At 60.5% G+C, this 18,426-nt stretch overlaps 3 protein-coding genes across 3 annotated transcripts; 1 reads left to right on the top strand and 2 right to left on the bottom strand.

Annotated features, from left to right (window-relative positions):
• Positions 1-896: 896 nt before the first annotated feature.
• Positions 897-1,673, bottom strand: A1Q1_00257 (uncharacterized protein; the record flags this gene model as incomplete). The annotated part of the gene is made up of 1 exon (XM_014326585.1): positions 897-1,673. One exon carries the CDS (start codon positions 1,671-1,673, stop codon positions 897-899), a length of 777 nt encoding a protein of 258 aa, XP_014182060.1.
• A 5,057-nt stretch (positions 1,674-6,730) lies between these two features.
• Positions 6,731-15,357, bottom strand: A1Q1_00256 (uncharacterized protein; the record flags this gene model as incomplete). Its single annotated transcript, XM_014326584.1, has 2 exons — positions 6,731-13,750; positions 13,792-15,357. 2 exons carry the CDS (start codon positions 15,355-15,357, stop codon positions 6,731-6,733), a joined length of 8,586 nt encoding a protein of 2,861 aa, XP_014182059.1.
• A 1,202-nt stretch (positions 15,358-16,559) lies between these two features.
• Positions 16,560-18,092, top strand: A1Q1_00255 (endochitinase 1 precursor (Complement-fixation antigen); the record flags this gene model as incomplete). The annotated part of the gene is made up of 5 exons (XM_014326583.1): positions 16,560-16,589; positions 16,715-16,816; positions 16,947-17,081; positions 17,288-17,509; positions 17,550-18,092. The coding sequence occupies 5 exons, from the start codon at positions 16,560-16,562 to the stop codon at positions 18,090-18,092; spliced, it is 1,032 nt and encodes a 343-aa protein (XP_014182058.1).
• Positions 18,093-18,426: the final 334 nt, after the last annotated feature.

The raw sequence follows: 18,426 nt of genomic DNA, 5'->3' as shown, positions 1-18,426 counted from the left end.
CGAGACGGTATGGAGCTGAATTCGGTGTAAGAAAGGCCCGTGAAACGCTCCGGATTGCCGTGGGGCGTGGTGAGAGAACGCCATAAGGACACGGGGCAAGGTAATACCAACCCTTCCTCCAGAAAGACAAACTCTGAGCTCGGAATTTGTAGAAACTGGAGCAAGCAGGGGAAAGCTCGTCTTCAGGCACGGGCAGATGCATGGAAGGCACGGCGATCACGCGGCAATCTTGCCCCGAACAGAGTGCGGGCGGACCGGTGTCAAGCCCTAATCTCTATCGTTCCTGCTCCGACCACGGACTTCATGACGAGCTGTTGATCACGTACACATCCTTGCTGCCTTCGTTCCGTCGCTTCCGTCGTTTCCGTGACCGTGTGCTCCGAGACAGGCGAGACAAGGTGGACACGCGGACACGATGTGCCTTGCTGCTAGTGGGTCGAGAACCGCCAAGCCCACGCTACGACTTTGCTGCTCCGCACATCCGATGAGGCACTGTAGGGGCCGGGTACCACTTCAGCTCCTACTCCAGCTAAAGAGGGCGATCAAGGCACCCCTTTGCCCCGAGTCAGCAATCCATCTCAGCAATCACGGCATGACGGAGAAGTTGGCCATCGGGGATGGTGTCTTCGGGCGGAACTCTTTCTTGGCGCGCGGGTGCGTCGCCGATCTGATCTGGACTGAGGGACGTCACACCGAGGTACGAGAGGCGACTTCGCCATCGAAGAACAGGATACATGATGAAGAAACAGGTGACATATGGATACGAAGCCGGGTTCTCCGAACCGACTAGCCTGAGATGCACAGAGGAAGCGAAAGTCGTCTGGCGAAGGGCAGATACACATGAGCCGCCGGTTTCGGGTGTCGAGCCGGCGGTTCACATTGGCGAGCACGCCGTTTTACGAGGGAGGAGCGAGCGCTTGGTAAGTGTTGGTCTCTGGGGATGTCTGGGGCGAGTGCTGAATGTAATGCGCCGACTGCTGAGGCGAGGGAAGGTTGCGATGCCGCCTGCGTGAGCGCTTCTCCTGGATGGTGTGGTCCACACGCTCGTTCCATGGTAGGTTGCCTCGGATCTCCTCGATTAGCCACTGATCGTCGTAGCGGTAGAAGAAGTTGTCGAACTCGATGATGTTCGCGTTGCTCTGGTATTGCAGTTGGAGGCGGGTGGCGACAACGCGCTGCGAGATGTCGGCGACCAGCATGACGATCGTTCCTGTGCTATGCCGTGTCGAGACCGGCGCGATCATGTCCTGGATGGTGTCGCTGTTCCACTTGGCGCCGTTGCAGGTACACGTTGGTGAGAGGAAGAGGCGCAATGTCGAGAACGACTTCATGTTCAGAGCGCGGATATATGACCGGAACAGCGCAGCGAGGTCTGCACTCGTGTTCACCGTATGTTGCACGTGGGCGTACTTGGCAGGAGTATGCAATATCGGCCGCTCGATCGGAGGCGAAATCTGTGGACGTTCGAACTCGCGGTCATGCCGCTGCAGTGAGGTGCTTGACGAGGAGCCAGACCCCGACTTGGAGGTAGACCCGGAGCCAGACCCGCACGCCTCGAGTGGTGTCGGCTCTGACGGTGGCGTCATATACGGCTGCGAGGGACGTGAGGACTGCGACGGTCGCTGCCCCGACGACGTAAATTGGTCAAAGTTCAGAGTGTCGAGGTTGACCATGACTGGTGTTCAGTTGTTGGAATGAAAACAACAAAAGGTCAAAGCGCAAGTGATATGAGGGAAGGGAGGGGGCTTCTAGGTGTCGCCAGTCGAAGGTCGCTCAGCTGCTTCGAAGCCAAGTGGCGAAGTGGGCGTAGAGGTGAGTTGTGAGTGATGCGGTAATGCAACGACTACGAGGGCGATAAGAGTGAACAAGGTGTGGGGGGCGCTCAACGGTGCCGCTGCGGCCGATCGCCGAGATCTAGAGTGTGCTTTTTCGATCCGCTGAGCGGGGGTTCGAAGGAGAGGGCGGGACGGCCTACGACGGGGTATGCGCCTTGTGGACTGAAGGAAGCGGGGCGCAATGATGAGCCTGGCAGACGCGGGGCGCAGGTGGTGCTCTCACGACACCGGCCAACGGCGAGCGTATTCAGAGGGTGATTGGGCGGTGAAACTGGAGTTGCGCCACCGCCGACGCCGCCTACGCCGGATCACACTGGGTTTCGAGATTTCGAGCTTTCGAGCACGCTCCCGAGGAGGCTGGAGAGCGCTGGAACGTTGCGGCGCCCGTGTTCCCTTGTGATGACGGCCGCGATGGGTCGTGGGACTGCAGAGGTTATTGTCCGTGCCGTCTGAAATAACGGTGTGGCTTCGCTGGACCCCTTGGCTGGTGGGAGCGTGGGGGTGGACTCAAAGAGGGGGTCAAGGATCTAGGAGCAAGGTATAGTGTGGAAGGCGGATGAGGCGTTCGAGGCGTCCTGCGTCGATGGCTTGGACCTTTTGTTCTTGCGCGTGCCGGTGTTGCGTCTTCTGGAATCCCGCCACCGACGAAATGCAGCTCGGTGTGTTCTTTGCAGCAGGTATCGGTTAACGCTGCCAACAGCGCGTCCAGAGGAGAGAGTGACTGTCCGCAGTGAGGTATGAGAGAGGGGATGTTGAGAGGATGGCGGAGGAAGGCGCTTGCGCAAGGAAGGCAAGAGGAAGCACAGGCTGAGCTAAGCCGAACAGTGACGGAGGGCGTGAGTATGTAATGTGCGCGCCGCGATGGTCTCGGCGTGCGTAATGCGATCTATAGCGATCTATGTAAAGTAGGGCAAGCGAAGAAGACTGCAGTTCCAGCTCAAGTCGGAACAGAGCAGATCAGTCGGCACCGCGTTGTCTTGGTATGTTTTCAAGATAGGTGGGGTAGGCGAGGAATGTCGGCCCTGTCGGCTGCTAGATAACGTGTTAGCTCCCAAGGAGAGGCAGTATCGCGGCTATCGCAGACACTCGGGGAGATGGTGATAGAGGATGTGACGATTGCGCTGGAGGGTTATGCGGTAGAGAGATGATGGCGAGGGTGTCCGGCTGTGTTGAAGAGGGGAGTGGAGCGGGGGCGGCTAATGCTGCGGAATGTGGTGTTGACGTTTGTGGAAGGGCCGCGGCTTGGACTGTCGCTGTCGCACCGCGAAGAATGCAGATAAGCCTCCGCCGTCTGAGATATCTGAGACTGATCGGACACCCAGGAGGCGACGAGGACAGTGAAAGTGAGGATGATATCGAGCAAGCGTCTAGGATCTCGAGGACGAGTTGGAGAGTCGGACGAGTAGATGCATGGTTGAGGATTGCAGGGCCATGACGCGGGCAGGGTCGCGCTCCAGCCAGGGCTGCTGGCGGGGCTGGGACAAGGGCTGAGGGGATCGGCTGAGCGAACAGGCGCGTCAGGCTGACAGGGCTCAGGTGAGCATGACACGGAGCACCCCTGCACGTCCAGGTCTTTTTACCGTTGAACTCAGGAGATCTCTGGTCCTGGGCCGTGGAAGTCTCCTGATCACGCGTGGTCCCTGCTTCTGACTGGTACTGGTCCTGCCAGACGGCGCGCGCGCAACGCCTGCCGAAGCCGTCCATACCAATTCTGCGTTCCGGGCCTGTCCCAATGTACCTCGCGGCGCTCGTTCCAACAAAGTCCGCAGTCGACTCTGTCCGTGGGCTGGACCACTCGGCGCTCACTCGGCGTTCCATCGGCGGTGCGGCGCAGATTAGTGTGTCTCGCAACACCGAGCATGACAACGATTAAAGAATGGCACGCCTCACACCTGGCGTCTAGAACCTTTTCCATCTGACGCCTTCGTCACGCGTCCGCTGGAGCTGACTGGAACTGGAACATCAAGATACATGCAACATGTCCAGAACGGCAGACGGCGGGCGCCATGTCCGAGATTGCGAATTGACATACAAGCATGGTCGCGCAATTGACAATCAACCCTACCACCATGTCAGGATGATACCAGTGGCCATTCCAAAGGATGCGCAGCTTGTCGCCTCCTAGCCACCAGGCTCCACTCAGCCTCACTAGCTCACTCACGCCCCACATGTCCGCGCACCCTCATGGTGCAGCCATGCCGATGCCCGAGTGACTAGCTGCAGGCATGCAGGTGGCTGCATGGCTGCAGGCTGCAGGTGACCGAGTCATCCGTGACCGAGAGCGTGCTGCACGGGCATCTGCAGTCGGGCACCTCGCTAAGCGAGCCCAAACCCGTTCCCATGAAGCACGGTACTGCCAAGCACAAAGCACGCACTCGTGCACTCGTGCTCTCGGAGATGAGCGCGAGCGGTCGACGCATATCCGCAGCCGCGCCGTGCGCTTAAACGTGTCAGCCTCACCGTTCACCCCTCGCAACTGCATGTTTCCAACAACACGACAGAGCAGAGCACAGTGGCATCGGGCCATTGGGCCTTCGGGAGTTGCTGGGATAACGTACAATTGAGAGCTTCCTGCTCGATCAGGAGAGCACTCCCTCCTCCTACTTGTGACCGGCGGTCTGCAGCCCTGCACCCCTTTGACACTGGCTCTTTCCGCGGTTTGGCTCTGGCATTCCAGAGGGAAGACAGAGGAAGGGGGGGATCGACAGTGCCCTTCGCCCCTCTCTTCGGGCTCGGATTGGCTCCGCCTGCTGAGTGTGCGGGTGCCCGTCCGCTGCCGTGTTGTGCCCCTCAGGCCATGCGTGCCGACTGCAAACAAATGCCAGCCCAGAGGGCAAACAGAGTTGAAAGAGAAGGGGAGTACGCACGCGCGGACACAGGAGTGATCGTCGCTGACGTTTTAATTAGTCCAGACCCTGGACTGTTCGCTTAGCTATGGCTCCGTTGACTTGACCAACCAGCCAGCTGAGTCTCTGGAGGATGAGAGCGACGCAGTTGGGAGTAGTAACCAGACGCCTCGCTAAGATCTAGATCAAGATCTGGGCGTTCATCATGCATAATGGTGGCGGCTTCGCTTGCTGAGTTGCCCGCTATCTCTATCAGGCTGTCAACTGTCGGCGAAGGAAGCTCTGCACGGAGGGTGAAGACAGAGGTACAGAGGATGAAGGTCCGGCGATCCCGATAGAAGAACACGCTCAGGTGTCCAAGCCTCCTCGACTCACCCGACCCAGGTCCCGATGCGTGGAGCGCGTGTCGCTACATATGGATACTCCGGGCACGGCGGGGTTCCCCATTGCCTCCAGTTCAGATACCCTCCCATCAGGCTTAACCGATAACCAGAGCCCTTCTCCATCCCGAGCTCTTGGATACTTGAGCACGCGAGCGAGACTGACAGGGAGAGTTGTCCATACCCCCATATCCCGGCACTGAATAGCGGCAGAAGGAGGCTGAGACGAAGGATCGACGCTGAGGTCGAGACTTCGTACGCAGTCGCAACGTCATGACAGGTCCGGCTCGTCTGCGACACGAGAGCAAACATCCCATCGCACCGGAGGCCGAGAGCCCTATTGCGCGAGCGACAGAGCGACAGCTCCAGGTATTTGTAAATCTCCAGAGGAAGCGAGCACGTACGTTCCCCAACACTCACCACTCACGGCTCCGCCGCGGTCGGTAGATCTACCTCTGCCTCGAAAGGAGCAACAGCCAAGGCACCGGGTTTGGAACAATGGTGGGGTCTGCGTACCTGCGTCTCAACCCGGCCCGCACAGCTGCCTGAATGCAAACAAGAGAGAGTATAGGCGGATATCCAGAACAGTGGTTGGAATTCTGCCTTGGAGGATCTCCAGATCTGCCTGTGCGCGTGGGGGGATTTGCCGGGGTTCTCCCGCTGGATCTGCTCCACCTCGGAATCTCTGCACGAACCCGCGTACTGGACTCGACACACTTCTCGTCAATGTCATGGTAGATAACGCGATTGTAACTTGGTCCCATCTGTGTGGTGGTGGTCTGCCATTCACCCTCGCCCCGACTCCTGCTCATGCTCTGCGCTCCTGCACAGTCAGTCCTGGAACCACTCCGAAGCCTCGGCACCCTCTTCCATGTTCACGTCCGAGGCCATCGGTCCGCGGACGTTGGCTTAACTGCTGTCCGATACAGGGGCGGGTCTAGGGGGAGGAGGATGGGCCAAGTCCAATCAGATAAGAGATGATAACGATAGCCGCGGCTAACCTTCTCGGTTCCACCAGGCTGGTCCCTCGTGCTCTCGCTTCTGACTCACCTAAAATCTTTCTTCGCTAATGAGAGGCGGCGCCTCCTGATCGCCTGCCTTCTGCCACAGGTACCTGAGTCTCTCTGTATAGGAGAGGCTCTTTGCCCGCGGTCAACCACGTCAGCACGTAAGCTTCGATGCGCCGCTCGGGCAACAAGAGGGACCCTCCGGCGACGTCATCTTCGCGCATCTCCACCCGGTCACCCACCCGTCAGTACCATCAGTCGCAGCTCTCGTCCCCAGTCAGTCCCAGCCTTGCAACCCTGCACCAGCTCGTAATTGTTACAAGCCACAATCCATACCAAATACCAAATGTAGATTCTAAAATGGAGACTAATGATGGAAGAGAAAAGTGTGAACTACGACCCAAAAATTCGTAAAAAGTGTGTGTTAAGAAGAGACAACTGATAAAACAGTGGAGCGTGATGAAAGTGATACTACAACCTTGTAACAACTGGAAAGTAATGAGAGTGAGAGAGTGTGTGGTGTGTGCTTGTTGTTGATAACCGGAAACTTGGAATTTGAATAGTGTTGTATGGTCTCGCGAGCTGCTCGAGCGAGGGACGGTCTGCGGGATTGGTGGACTTGGTGTTACGACTTCTTGCGATCAGGGCCAGGCGCCGGCACGCTACGCCGGGGCGGCGGGTAAGGGTCTCTTCTCGTCCGGCTTGGGCGCGGGGGGAGGCACGAGGATGTTGGCGAAGGGGCCCTTAGCCGGGGGCGGGACGGGTTTGGGATCCTTAGGCTTGTCGTCCTTGGGCTTTGGCTTGTCATCCTTCTTCGGCGGGTCCTTCTTGGGCAAGCCCTGGTTGTCAATGAAAGCGAGGGCGTCCTTGATCTGCTGGCGGACATTCTTCTGCTCCTCCTTCAGATCGCCGAGCGTCTTCATCTCCTTCGCGACCTCGCCGCTGAGCGCCTTCTTGAACTCCTCGACGTGGTTGTTCACATTCATCGACGTCGCGGCCTGCATCGCCTCGATGAAACGCACGCGCTCGCCCTTGATCTCCGCGCTGAGGTCGGTCGCGACAGCACGCAGGAGGTTCTCGTGGTCCTGACGCTGCTTCTCCATCATGTCGCGTAGCTCCTTGTACACGCTCTCGTGCTTCTTGATCTGCTCCGCCTGGTCCGCGAGCATCTTGTGAATGTCCGGAACGAGACCCTTGGGCGCGCCCTTGTCGTCCGTGTCGACGAGCCCGTTCATTTTCTTGCTCATCCCATCCAGCTCCCCGCCGGCCTTCTCAGAGTACTGCTGAAGCCACTTGTTAAGGTCGCCCAGATACTTGCCAACGTCGCCGATCTGCTTCTGCTGCACCTCACTGCCCTCCTTCTGAGCAGTGAGCAGCTTGTGCACCTCGTCGAGCTTGTCGGGCTTCGGCTCCTCCTTCTTGCCGTCCTTCGGTGCGTCCTTCGGAGCGTCCTTGCCGTCCTTCGGGGCATCTTTGGGCTTGTCACCACCCTTAGCATCCTTGGCAGCGTCCTTCGGCTTGTCGCCGCCCTTGCCGTCTTCAGTCTTCATGTTGCCAAGCACGGCGGCAGGCTTGTCGTCCTTCTTCTCCTCCTTCTTGCCGTCCTTGGGAGCGTCCTTGGCCGCATCCTTCGGCTTGTCACCGCCGCCGTCCTTGGGCTTGTCGCCACCCTTGGCGGCATCCTTAGGAGCGTCCTTCACAGCAGGGGCATCCTTGGGCTTGTCACCACCACCAGCCTTGGCGTCCTTCGGAGCGTCCTTGGCGGCAGCTGCTCCGGCAGCTCCACCAGCAGCGCCAGCGGCGGCAGCCTTAGCAGCCTCTTTCACGGCCTCCTTTGCGCCCTCCTTGGGTGCGTCGCCCTTGGCACCATCCTTCGGAGCATCCTTAGCAGCGCCGTCCTTCGGTTTGTCGCCTCCAGCGGCGTCCTTGGGTTTGTCACCGCCCGGACCGTCCTTTGCAATGTTGGCCATGGCAGGAGCCATGTTACCAGCCGCCATTGCGTCCTGGACATCGGCGAGCTCCTTCTGGCGCTGGAGCATAACCTGGATGAGCACCGCGAGCGCGTCGAGCTTCTGGTGCACCTCGCCGGGAATGCCGTCTGCGTGATCGCCGGGAGCAGGAGGCAGCGCCTTTTCGCCGGGAGCCATGTTCTTCGAGAGCGCGTCGAGGCGCTCAGAGAGCTCGGGGTGGGGTCGGAGAGTCGAGGCTTCGACGGCCTGCAGAGCGCTTTGCACACCAGCCATGTCCATCGCAATGGTGTCGAGGCGCTTGGAGAGGTCGGGGCGGATGGCACCGTCAGCGCCGCCGCCGCCAATCTTGCCCGCAAGGTCGCGGACTTCGGCACGGAGCTCGTTCAGCTGCGTCGAGATGTCGGCGATCGGGTCCGCCTTCTTCTCGCCGCCGCCGTCACCGCCCTTGCCGCCGTCCTTAGGGGCATCCTTCGCAGCAGCGCCACCAGCAGCACCACCAGCAGCTCCGGCTGCGGCGGCCTTGCCAGCGTCCTTGGCTGCATCCTTTGGAGCATCGCCCTTAGCGCCGTCCTTGGGGGCGTCCTTGGGCTTGTCACCAGCCGGTGCGTCCTTAGCGGCCTCCTTCGGAGCATCGCCCTTCGGGGCATCCTTTCCCTTGGCCATGTTGCCGTACTCGACCGCGGCAGCCGTGCCCTTGGGCTCGATGTTGGGCGCGTCCTTCTTCTCCTCCTTGGACTCCTTCTTTTCGTCCTTCTCCTCGGCCTTGTCGTGTGCCTTGTGCGCCATGGCTCCGGCGGCGAGCCCCCCAGCCGCAGTGGCGAGGGCGGGAAGGGCTTTCTCCATGAGGCCACCGCCGCCGCCACCACCACCTCCGCTGTCAGCCTTCGCGGGCTTATCAGCGGAGGCAGCCTGGGCAGGCTTCTCACCGGGAACGTTGGCAACGGAGGACACGGGCGGACCGCCGCTACCCTTCCTAAGGATGCTGCGGGTGGCCTTTGGACCACCGCCGGAGGTTCCGGCCGCCGGAGGTTCCGGCGTCGTCCTCGGATGCCATATTGCCGTACGAGCGGACGGGAGGCTCACCACCACCGCTGCCGCCGCCTGCGCTCTCGGCCGGAGGGCGCGAGAAAATGAGTGGCGCGGGAATGCCCTTCGGGTTGTCTTTGACGGGCACGTTGGCGGCGGTAGTGGCGGGGGCTGGGCAGCCGCAGGAGCGGCAGCAGCTGGAGCAGCCGCGGGAGCGGCGGCAGGCGCAACGTTGGCAGCGGGGGCAGCCGCAGGTGCAGCAGCCGGCGCTGCAGCGGGAGCAGCAGTCGGAGCGACAGACGGAGCAACAGCAGCGACAGGGTAGGGAACAACGGTCGGAGGAGCCGTGGGAGCGACAGAGGGAGGGGGAGCGACCGACGGCGCACCGCCGCCCAGCCAGGGAATCGCCGCGGCGGGAACGGCGGCAGCGGCGGCCGGAGTCGCAGAGGACGCGGGCATGTTGCCAACAAGCTTGGAGGGACGGTCGTCGTCATGCTTCTTCGACTTGGAGTCTGACTCGACAATCTTAATAACCTCCGGGTTTGGAGTCTTCTTGCCAAACTCGAGCGGCTCGGCGTGGTCCTTGTGGTCGTCAACTAGCTTCTTAGCTAGCGCACCAGCGGCGGCGCCAGCAGCAACCCCTAACAGACCGCGCTTCAGACCTTTGTGCGACTTCTTGGACTTGTGCGAGTGACCCGAGGACGAGCTGCTGCTGGAGCGGCGGCTGTGACCGTAGCCTGTTCGTCCATCATAGCCAGAGTAGGGACCGAGACCGGGCATCGGGCCGTGCGCCATCGAACCGACCACAGGCATACTTCCGGGCATGGTACCTGGGATCGTGTGCTGGGAGTAGATGGGTCGAGGCGGCGCACCAATGCCGAGGCCCGTAGGAGGCCGACGTCCCGCAGACCCTGCACCGTGCTGCGAGCCCCATCCGATGACTGGAGACGGCAGGCCCTCGACAGGGACCGGACGGGGAGCAGGGAGGTTGAAGGTGTTGATCGTCTGCGGGATGGGCGGCACGGGGTGGCGGTGATGGTGGTGAACAGGACGACCCTCGGACAGAGGCACGTTGGCGTAGGTACGAGGCGGCTCATCGTAGCGGCCGCGCTCGGAAGGTACGACGGTACCGTTGTCGATCTGGCGGCGGAGATTGTCTCTATCAATCTCTTCCTGGCTCTTGTTGCGCATGGGGAGAATCGGCGGCGGGCGGAACGGTAACGGGTCCTCGAGTGCCTTTTGCGTGTGGTCATCCATGATCTCCTTCTCGGTCATGCCCTGGTGCAAAGGATACTTGAAGCCGGGAACGTCCTTGTCAGGAATCGGAGGTGCGGTGCTGTTGGTCGTGACTGTTGAGTGGCTCTCTGACGAATCCGTGTTACGGAGGTTGCGCAGGAACTGGTCCTCGTCCGACTCGAACACCGAACTGCCACCGTCGCCCTCTGTCAGGAGAAGAGAAGCACGGTCGGGAGGAAGAAGGTTGTCGCGCTCGTAGTCGATCGCAGGAAGGTCCTTGAGGTAGCCCATGCGGTTGTACAGCTCTTGCTCCCGCTCGACGGCCTCGAAGTCAACGTACGAGCCCTCATCCTCGATGATCGAGTTCTCGTCGGTGGTGTCAGGCATGTCGGGCCCGAGAAAGGGAAGGCGCTTGTAGACGTCGTTGTCACTAGCGTACTCGTGTGCTCCGTCTTCGTCAGAGGCATCCTCAACAGTGGCGCGGCGAGGATCGACATAATCGTCTGTGTTGACAATGCTGGGAGGCGTGACGGGTCGATTCCTCTGATCCGGAGGCAGGAGTTCGCGAGGGTCAAGGTACTCGACATAGTACGGTCCACCACGGTGGAAGTCACCGTTGAAGTATGGCTCATTGAGACGCATACCAGGCGAGATGGGTCGCTGGGGAGCTTCGGCATCATCCAGCCCAGGTCCGGTGCGTGCCGTTGCGCCAATATCCTTCAGGTAGCCATTCTGGTTGTACAGCCTAGAGGCAGTCTCGTCGACGTCGGCGTCTTCGAACGCATCTCCTTCATCGTAGGGCAGAGACGGGAGCTCGCGGGCCAGAAGCATGGCTTCCTGCGCCTTGAGCATCTTCTTCTCGTCCATCATGGCGAGAGCTTCCTTCTCAGTCAGATTCGGATCAAACTCGAACGGGTGCCTGTTGTCTTCGGCATCCTTGAAAGCGTCCTGGTATGCGGGTGCCTGCTCCTCGTTCTCGCGGGACGACTCGTCGGCAGTGATCAAGTTGTTCAGGCTGTTGACGCTGCGCAGAGGACCGGGACGAGGAGCGGGAATGCGGCCAACGTTGATGTTCGAACCGCTCGAGTCGCTGGGATGCGTGCTGCCGACACGGTTGACGATATCAGGCTCGAAAATTGACGCAACGGCGAGGAGACGAGAGCCCATACGAGCAGGGCTGGGAGCGCCGGAGCCTGGGGTACCGAATGCCCGTCGTCCAGGAGTGCCCGAGGTGGTCTTGGTCTTGTTGCTTGAGCTGAGAGGGCTGATGAGGTTGCCGATCAGAGGACCACCAAGAGGGCTCGTGACACGGGACAGAGAGTGAGGCTCGTCCTGAGACCTGGACTTGGCCTTGGGCGTGACGTCCGTGGACTTGCCGTCCTTCGAGCGGCCGACGTTGCCGTACGTCCGGACGGGGCTAACTCGTGCGGGGCTGGCGGATCGAGCCCGGGGAGTCGGCGCGTCGTCACGGCGGCTAACGCGGGAGGCAGTCGGGCTGGGCGAGCGGGCCCGACCCATGGTCTGAGGCTCGTCCACCTCTGATAACCACGGGTTCGGCTCCTCGACATCGGGAAGCGTATACAGGAGAGCGTTCGGGATGGGAGTGGCGATGAGCGTCTCTGTCTCGACAGAGGAGACCTTGCTGGGAGGAATAGTGGGAGCAAGCGTGCGCTCGGAGTCGGTGACCGTGGGAGCAATGGTGGGCGCAATGGCTGAAGGGATGATGGACTGCTGAGCAACGGATGGAGCAGGGTGGACGTTCGGAGCAGCAGCAGAGACGTTCCGCAGAGTTCGGACTGGAGGCTGATAGCCACCATTGTCTTTGGAGTCCTCAGAGGTCTTATGATCTGTTGACTCCTCAGATTCTTCCGGTACTGTCGGTGGTGACGGCGCCCTCGATGGCCCACGAGAGCCACGGGACATCGGACGCCCACCAGAGAGGGGTCCTCCCTCGCGAGCGAGGGGCTCAAAGGCTCTGGCACGGGTTGGGAGGTCCGGAAGCCCCTTGGCAGTCGGGTCATCAGGGAGAGCCTTCCTCACGTTGAGGGGTCCCCACGCAGCGGCGGGACGAACGGGGTCCGGCGCCGGTCCAGTCGTCGTCATTAATTGGGTAACCCACTCCGATGGGGCGCGCTCGCTGGGGTTACCAGCGTGGTGGCTGTTGAGGCTTTCCCGGGGAGACACCTCCTCCTGTACAGGGTGGAGTTCCTTTGGCGGATGCTCCAGGGGCAGGACAGAGTTGGAAGCCATGTACGAGTCCGGTCGTCGCACCTGACTGGCCGATCGAGAAGGGTTGAGGTCACTGTCGTTGAAGCTCGACACGCTCGTTACTGACCGATGGCTGGCAGCGCGCGAGGGTGGCCGGTCCTCTGGCTTGGGTTGCCAAGCCCGGATGCGCTCCTCCATGGCCGAAGAGCGAGTCCGACGAGGACTATGAAGGTCTCGCTGGTCGTTCTGGGCATTGAACATGGCGACGACGCTCTCGCGCAGACTGGCAGGCGCAGGTGCACGGGACGGTGCCGTCTGGAACGACCTGATGGAGGAAGCTGGAAGTGTCGGCGGCCTGGTGGGAGGCGGCGCAGGAAGAGGTCGCACTCGGCCAGGAGAAGGAGCCGGGTCAGCAGTAGGGTCCGTCGAGAACGCCCTGATACCTTCGTCCGTCATTGTGCTCTTTGTCGGAGTGGTAGGGGCGGACATCCCACGCAGAGACAATGAAGGCTCCTGCGAGATAGGCGGGAGCAGGTGACGGTTCCTATCCGTGTCGGCGGGAACGAGCGGCGGTGTGGTTGGGAGCGAGCGGACCATCAGGCCCTCACCGAGCCCGGGACCGCCGGCAGGTCCTCCACGACCATGTAACGTCGGCACCTCGAGGTCTGGCGAGGCAACCCATCGACCACCGATCTTCTGAACCTGCGGCTGTCCGACGGGACTGGAGGCGGAGACGCGCTCTTCGGAGATGCGAGCAGTGGAAGGTCCTTGCCAAGGAGCAGCAGTATTGAAGGCCGTTGACATGGGTGACGGGGGCGGGATCGGATTGTCGATCTTGCCTTGTTTCAGGGAGAGGATGTCATCCCAAATGGAGCTTACCCAGTTGAGCCGGCCATCCACCCCTTCAACTCCCATATACCGCTTTGAGCCGTCATTAAACACTAGCTCGAGCACCTCGGTGTTGAAGCCTTCCGGAGGCACAGGGATGCCACGGCCTGGAATCTCGTCGCGTCGAAGTGATCGCACCTCGGCGACGTCGCGCATGTTGATCTGCACATTTGGGCGTGCATCGATGGATGGCCTGGGAATCGCAGAGTAAGGCGCCGGCAGCCCTGGTGTGTTGAAAGCAGGCGCGTAGGTGATGGCAAGTCGATCGCGCGTGAGATTCGCCCATGCTGTTTGCCATGAACCCCATCCGCTTCTGAGCGGCTCGAGAAAGATGGCCTGGGAACTTCTGAGGGACTGGAACCAGTCAGCTGAGTACCAAACAATTGTTGTCTCACGTTGCCATTGGACTGGGCGTCGCCCATCTCCTCGTCGCCCATGCGATCGGGTTTGAATACGATGCCACCTGGTAAATTTGACGTCGTCGCTGGTGGTGAGAACCATTCGCTCTCGTCCTCGCCATCCGGTGCTCCGAGTTTCTGGGGCGATGTCCGAGCCCTCTTGGGAGAAATGTCGCCCTTTTTCCGTCGTAAACCTGCAAACACGCCCTTCAGCTCTCTAAACGGTGAGCGCTTGACAGCTCCAGCCTTGATCCCTCGCTTGGACGGCGACGTCTCCTGTTGCTGCCACCAAGAGTCGTGCGCTTTTCGCTTCTTGTCGGTTGCATCCGTCGGAGACCACGAATTCGGCGGAGGCGAGACCGGTCGGTTGTCGATGGAATACAGTGGGGGCGGCCGCGACACTTGCTGACGTGATTTCTCTGGCGGTGGCCATGGCATGCGCTTTGATGCTGGTATGGGCCGTGCAGACGGTATCCGCGGCCGTGCGCTGGGTGAGTCGGCCGTAGGCGTTGGGATCGGCAAAGGCTTGTCCGTCAGGTACGGCGGCGGCTGTGATGAGGATTGTCGTTGTGATGATGAGGGAGTCGGGGATGGCGGGGCAAGGGCGGGAGAGAGAGCTCGTCGAGCTGGTGAGGAAGTGAGGCCAGACGGTGAACCCAACAGTGCTGGTGTTGACAGTCCTCCGCGAGGCATCCTCACACGACTCGGCGTCGAGGGGCCAGACGTTGTCTCCTCCCATTGTGAGATCAGTCGTCGTGTCGTCTGAGCACTCCTAGCGGCTGCTCGAGTCGGCGAATGCTCCTGTGGACTCAGTGCTATTGATGGGGGGTCCTCCAGTGGTACTGGCACACGACGTATCCGACTTCCAGATGAAGGTGTTTGCGGCATGTCCGATTGCCTTGGTGAGAACCACCGCTCTGGTGGGATGCTCACGGCCGGTGCATGAGGGTAGCGGGCCTCGGAGGAGGAACCCTCAGCGGAAGAGTTACCCTCCTCGGGCATCTCTTTTGGGAGCCCAGGCGGCGATGGTGGATGAAGAAAATATGGCGGCTGGCGACCAACAAGGGACTGGTGGGGAGTAGGGCTGCTGTCGGCAGGGAGCTCGAGTTGTGTCGGCAGCGGGTCGTCGCCGTATTGTGGGGGAGGGGACTGCCGTAGTGTCGGTGTCGAGGATCCAGAGGTGTCGATGCGAAACGCTGAAAGATCTGCGATATGACGACGGTTGTTGTTGTTATTGTTGTTGTTGTTAAATTGCCGATGACCTGTCTCTGGGGAGCCGTTGAATGTGGGTTCGTCCTCTGTCTCTGGTAGAGTTTGGAGGGTCCCGACTAGGACTGTCGACGGTTTATTTGTCCTAGGGCTTGAGAATGACAAAGGCGAGGTTAATGTTGTGGACGCGGGACAATCTGAAAAGTAGCGATCAGAACGGCTAGTGGAATGCGAGTTTGCGGTCGAGGAGCTGGGCTGGCGGTCGACTCGGGGTGGAGACGGTGGCGGTGGTGGTGGGTGGGAGGAGGGCACACCGGCAGAGGAGTCTCGCCCGTCACTGCGGGAGTGAGACATGGATTGCACGGTTGGGTCTGTGCACCATGCACTGTGCAGGGCGGGTTTGTTTACTTTGATGGGAGGAGTGAGTGCATCAGCGCATCAGGCTAGTGTCTGCTGCTGCACACACGGTGCGTCGTGCTCCTCCCAGGCTGCGACCCGTCGTACCTGGATTGAGCTTAGCCCCTGCCCGTGGGCGCTTTTCGAGCCTGTTTAGACCCAGTTCGACCCAGCCATGGCGGCACTCTACCACTGGCCACGCTGGGCAAGAACGAATCCCCGCATCCCATTCTGCGATATGAGATCGCACGCAGGCGCCCCGCAGCCAGTAGCGTGAGCCAGCCAGCCAGCAGAGGCCGGGACATGCCCACAGGCCCACGACTCGCTCGACAGCACAATGGCAGAGGAGTCGCATCGTCCGTGGAGGCGAGTCCCTGCAACTTGGTTTCGGACTACAGTTGACTGGAAAGGAATGTTTTGGTGCAGAGGGTTCGTCTGGAGACAAGAGGCACACGAACAGAGGGGCTCTGGGGATCGATATTGGAGGGGACGGCGCTGCACCTGAATTCAGACAGGGTTTTGTCGGCAGGGCCGCATCTGTAACGCTTCATTCTGTCGAGATGTCTCGTCAGCCACCAGGTACTAACACTTTACTTCCGCCCCCGTACCGCCAGCGCCCCGAGTTCCCGCCATAGCAACTTAGCGACCTGCGGGTGTCGCAATAAAAAGCAATCGCGTGGGACCATCACCAGCCAATCACGTGAATTGGTCGGAAAATCACCGGGCGATGCCGGCATCGCACCGCCTGAGTGGCCAAGGTGCCCCAGCAGGATTCTCGCGTGGTTTGCACGCTTCTGGCCCTGGAAAGAAGCGCTGGGCGAACCGGATCTGGATACCAAGACGCGTCCGCAAAGGCGCGCACTGGTTGCACAGGATTGACGCCGATCGCTGACGTCGTCGCCGCACTTCCGCGGACACCCACCAGTCCTCCTCACCATCCGGGACAACCTTCTCTCAATCATTTCCTTCTTTTACACTGCATGACTGAAGTCCGAAGAAGACATAATCAACGTCGTTCCTTCATCTGTACTTATCTCTTTCTATCTCTCATCACATCTGTCGTCGCCTTCTTCCTCGCGCGCAGCTGGTTCTTCCCCTCCACTCCTCTGCATCACCCTATCGACATCGGCTCTGATCTCGACACCGCTATCGCAACAGAAATGCAGGGCAAGAAGCACGTTGGATATTTCGTAAGTTCACGTCGTGTCCGTTTGAAAGCACCATCGCTGACGAGCGCAGGTGAACTGGTGAGCGTCGCCGACAGCCGACAGCAACTGACCGCAGGGGTATCTATGACCGCAAGTTTCCCCCGCAGAAAATCCCGCAGCAGCACCTCACACACATCAACTATGCTTTCGCCAACGTGAACAAGGACTCGGGCGAGGTCCATCTTAGCGACAAGTGGGCGGACGTCGAGGTGAGTTGGTCGTGCCGTGGACAGGTATAGCATTGCTTGTGCATAGTGCGCTCGCACTGTAATGACCGGTTTGCCTTCCCCGAATTCCTCACCTGCCAGAAGCACCGAGTGAACAGCCGCTGACGTCCAGATCCACTACGAAGGCGACTCGTGGAACGACCAGGGCAACAACATGTACGGTTGTCTCAAGGCTATCTACCTCATGAAGAAGCAGAACCGCAACCTCAAGATTCTCATGTCCATTGGAGGGTGGTCGTTCTCTCCGGTGAGCTCTTTCCCATGACACTGTGGCTGATGTCTCAGAACTTCGCCAACATTGGCAAGCCCGCGTGGCGTCAGACGTTTGTCAACTCGGCTGTTAAAATGGTCGAGGACCTGGGTCTGGACGGGTGAGTTTCATGCTTGGGACGATCAGAGCTGACGTCAGACTTGATGTGAGCTTTTGGACTGAAGCTCGCCGCTGACCTGCAGATCGATTACGAGTACCCGAAGTCGGCCTCGGATGCTCAAGGCTACGTTGACCTCCTCCGCGAGCTCCGCAATGCCCTCGTCAACCTGGCCCGAAGCAAGGGGCGTCCGGACGGCCAGTACCAGCTCACTGTCGCCGCCCCTTGCGGTGCTGAGCAGGTCGGCATCCTGAAGATCCAGGAGATGGACCAGGTCCTCGACTTCTGGAACCTTATGGCCTACGACGTGAGCTCCATACCTGTTGTGAGCGTGCGCTGATGATCAGTTCGCCGGGTCGTGGGACAAGGTTGCCGGCCACCAGGCTGCGCTGTACAACGACGACCCGAACGGAAACAGTGTCGACCGTGCTGTCAAGATGTACCTCGGTGCCGGCGTCCAGCCGTACAAGCTCGTCGTCGGCATGCCCATTTACGGCCGCGCCTTCTGCAACACTGACGGCCCGGGCAGGCCGTACAAGGGTGTTGGCAAGGGCTCTTGGGAGGACGGCATGTGGGACTACAAGGCCCTTCCTCAGCCCGGCGCCCAGGAGTTCAACGACCACCGCCTCGGCGCGTCGTGGAGCTACGACCCACAGAAGCGCACCATGATCAGCTACGACACGCAGCCGATCGTGACGCAGAAGGCGCACTACATCAACCAGCTTGGTCTCGGCGGTGTGATGTGGTGGGAGCTCGATGCGGACAAGACTGAGGAGTCTGGCGGCAACCTCGTGCGCACTGTGCGCGAGCAGCTCGGCCAGCTCGAGTGGCGCGAGAACGAGCTGAACTACCCCCACAGTCGTGAGTACCTGCGCGGTGCAGCGGCATAGCTTTGCGCAGCATCGGCCGAAAGATGAAGAGGAACTAACAAGATTCAGAATATGACAACCTCCGGAATGGTATGAACTAGGGATTCAAACCACACCGCCCGGAGTTCCAGCACCCGCCCCAGCACCAGCACCCGTCTCCGCCCCCTCCACCCCAGTTCCAGCAACAGCCTCCGCCCCAGCATCACCAACTCCATCACAAGCTTCCCGAATTCGCCCAACACAAGCTCCAGAAGTTCTTCCACCGCCCCTAGCCCATGCACTAAGATGCCGGCACAGCACACATGGCATGCCGGTGCCGTGTGGGTGAGGGCGCGCGAGACCCGAGCTGGAGCCG

The sequence above is a fragment of the Trichosporon asahii genome (assembly GCF_000293215.1).
Source record: "Trichosporon asahii var. asahii CBS 2479 unplaced genomic scaffold scaffold00018, whole genome shotgun sequence".
Taxonomy (NCBI): domain Eukaryota; kingdom Fungi; phylum Basidiomycota; class Tremellomycetes; order Trichosporonales; family Trichosporonaceae; genus Trichosporon; species Trichosporon asahii.
The sequence above is the reverse complement of the archived record's forward strand: the minus strand, read 5'-3'. Positions and strand labels throughout refer to the sequence as shown.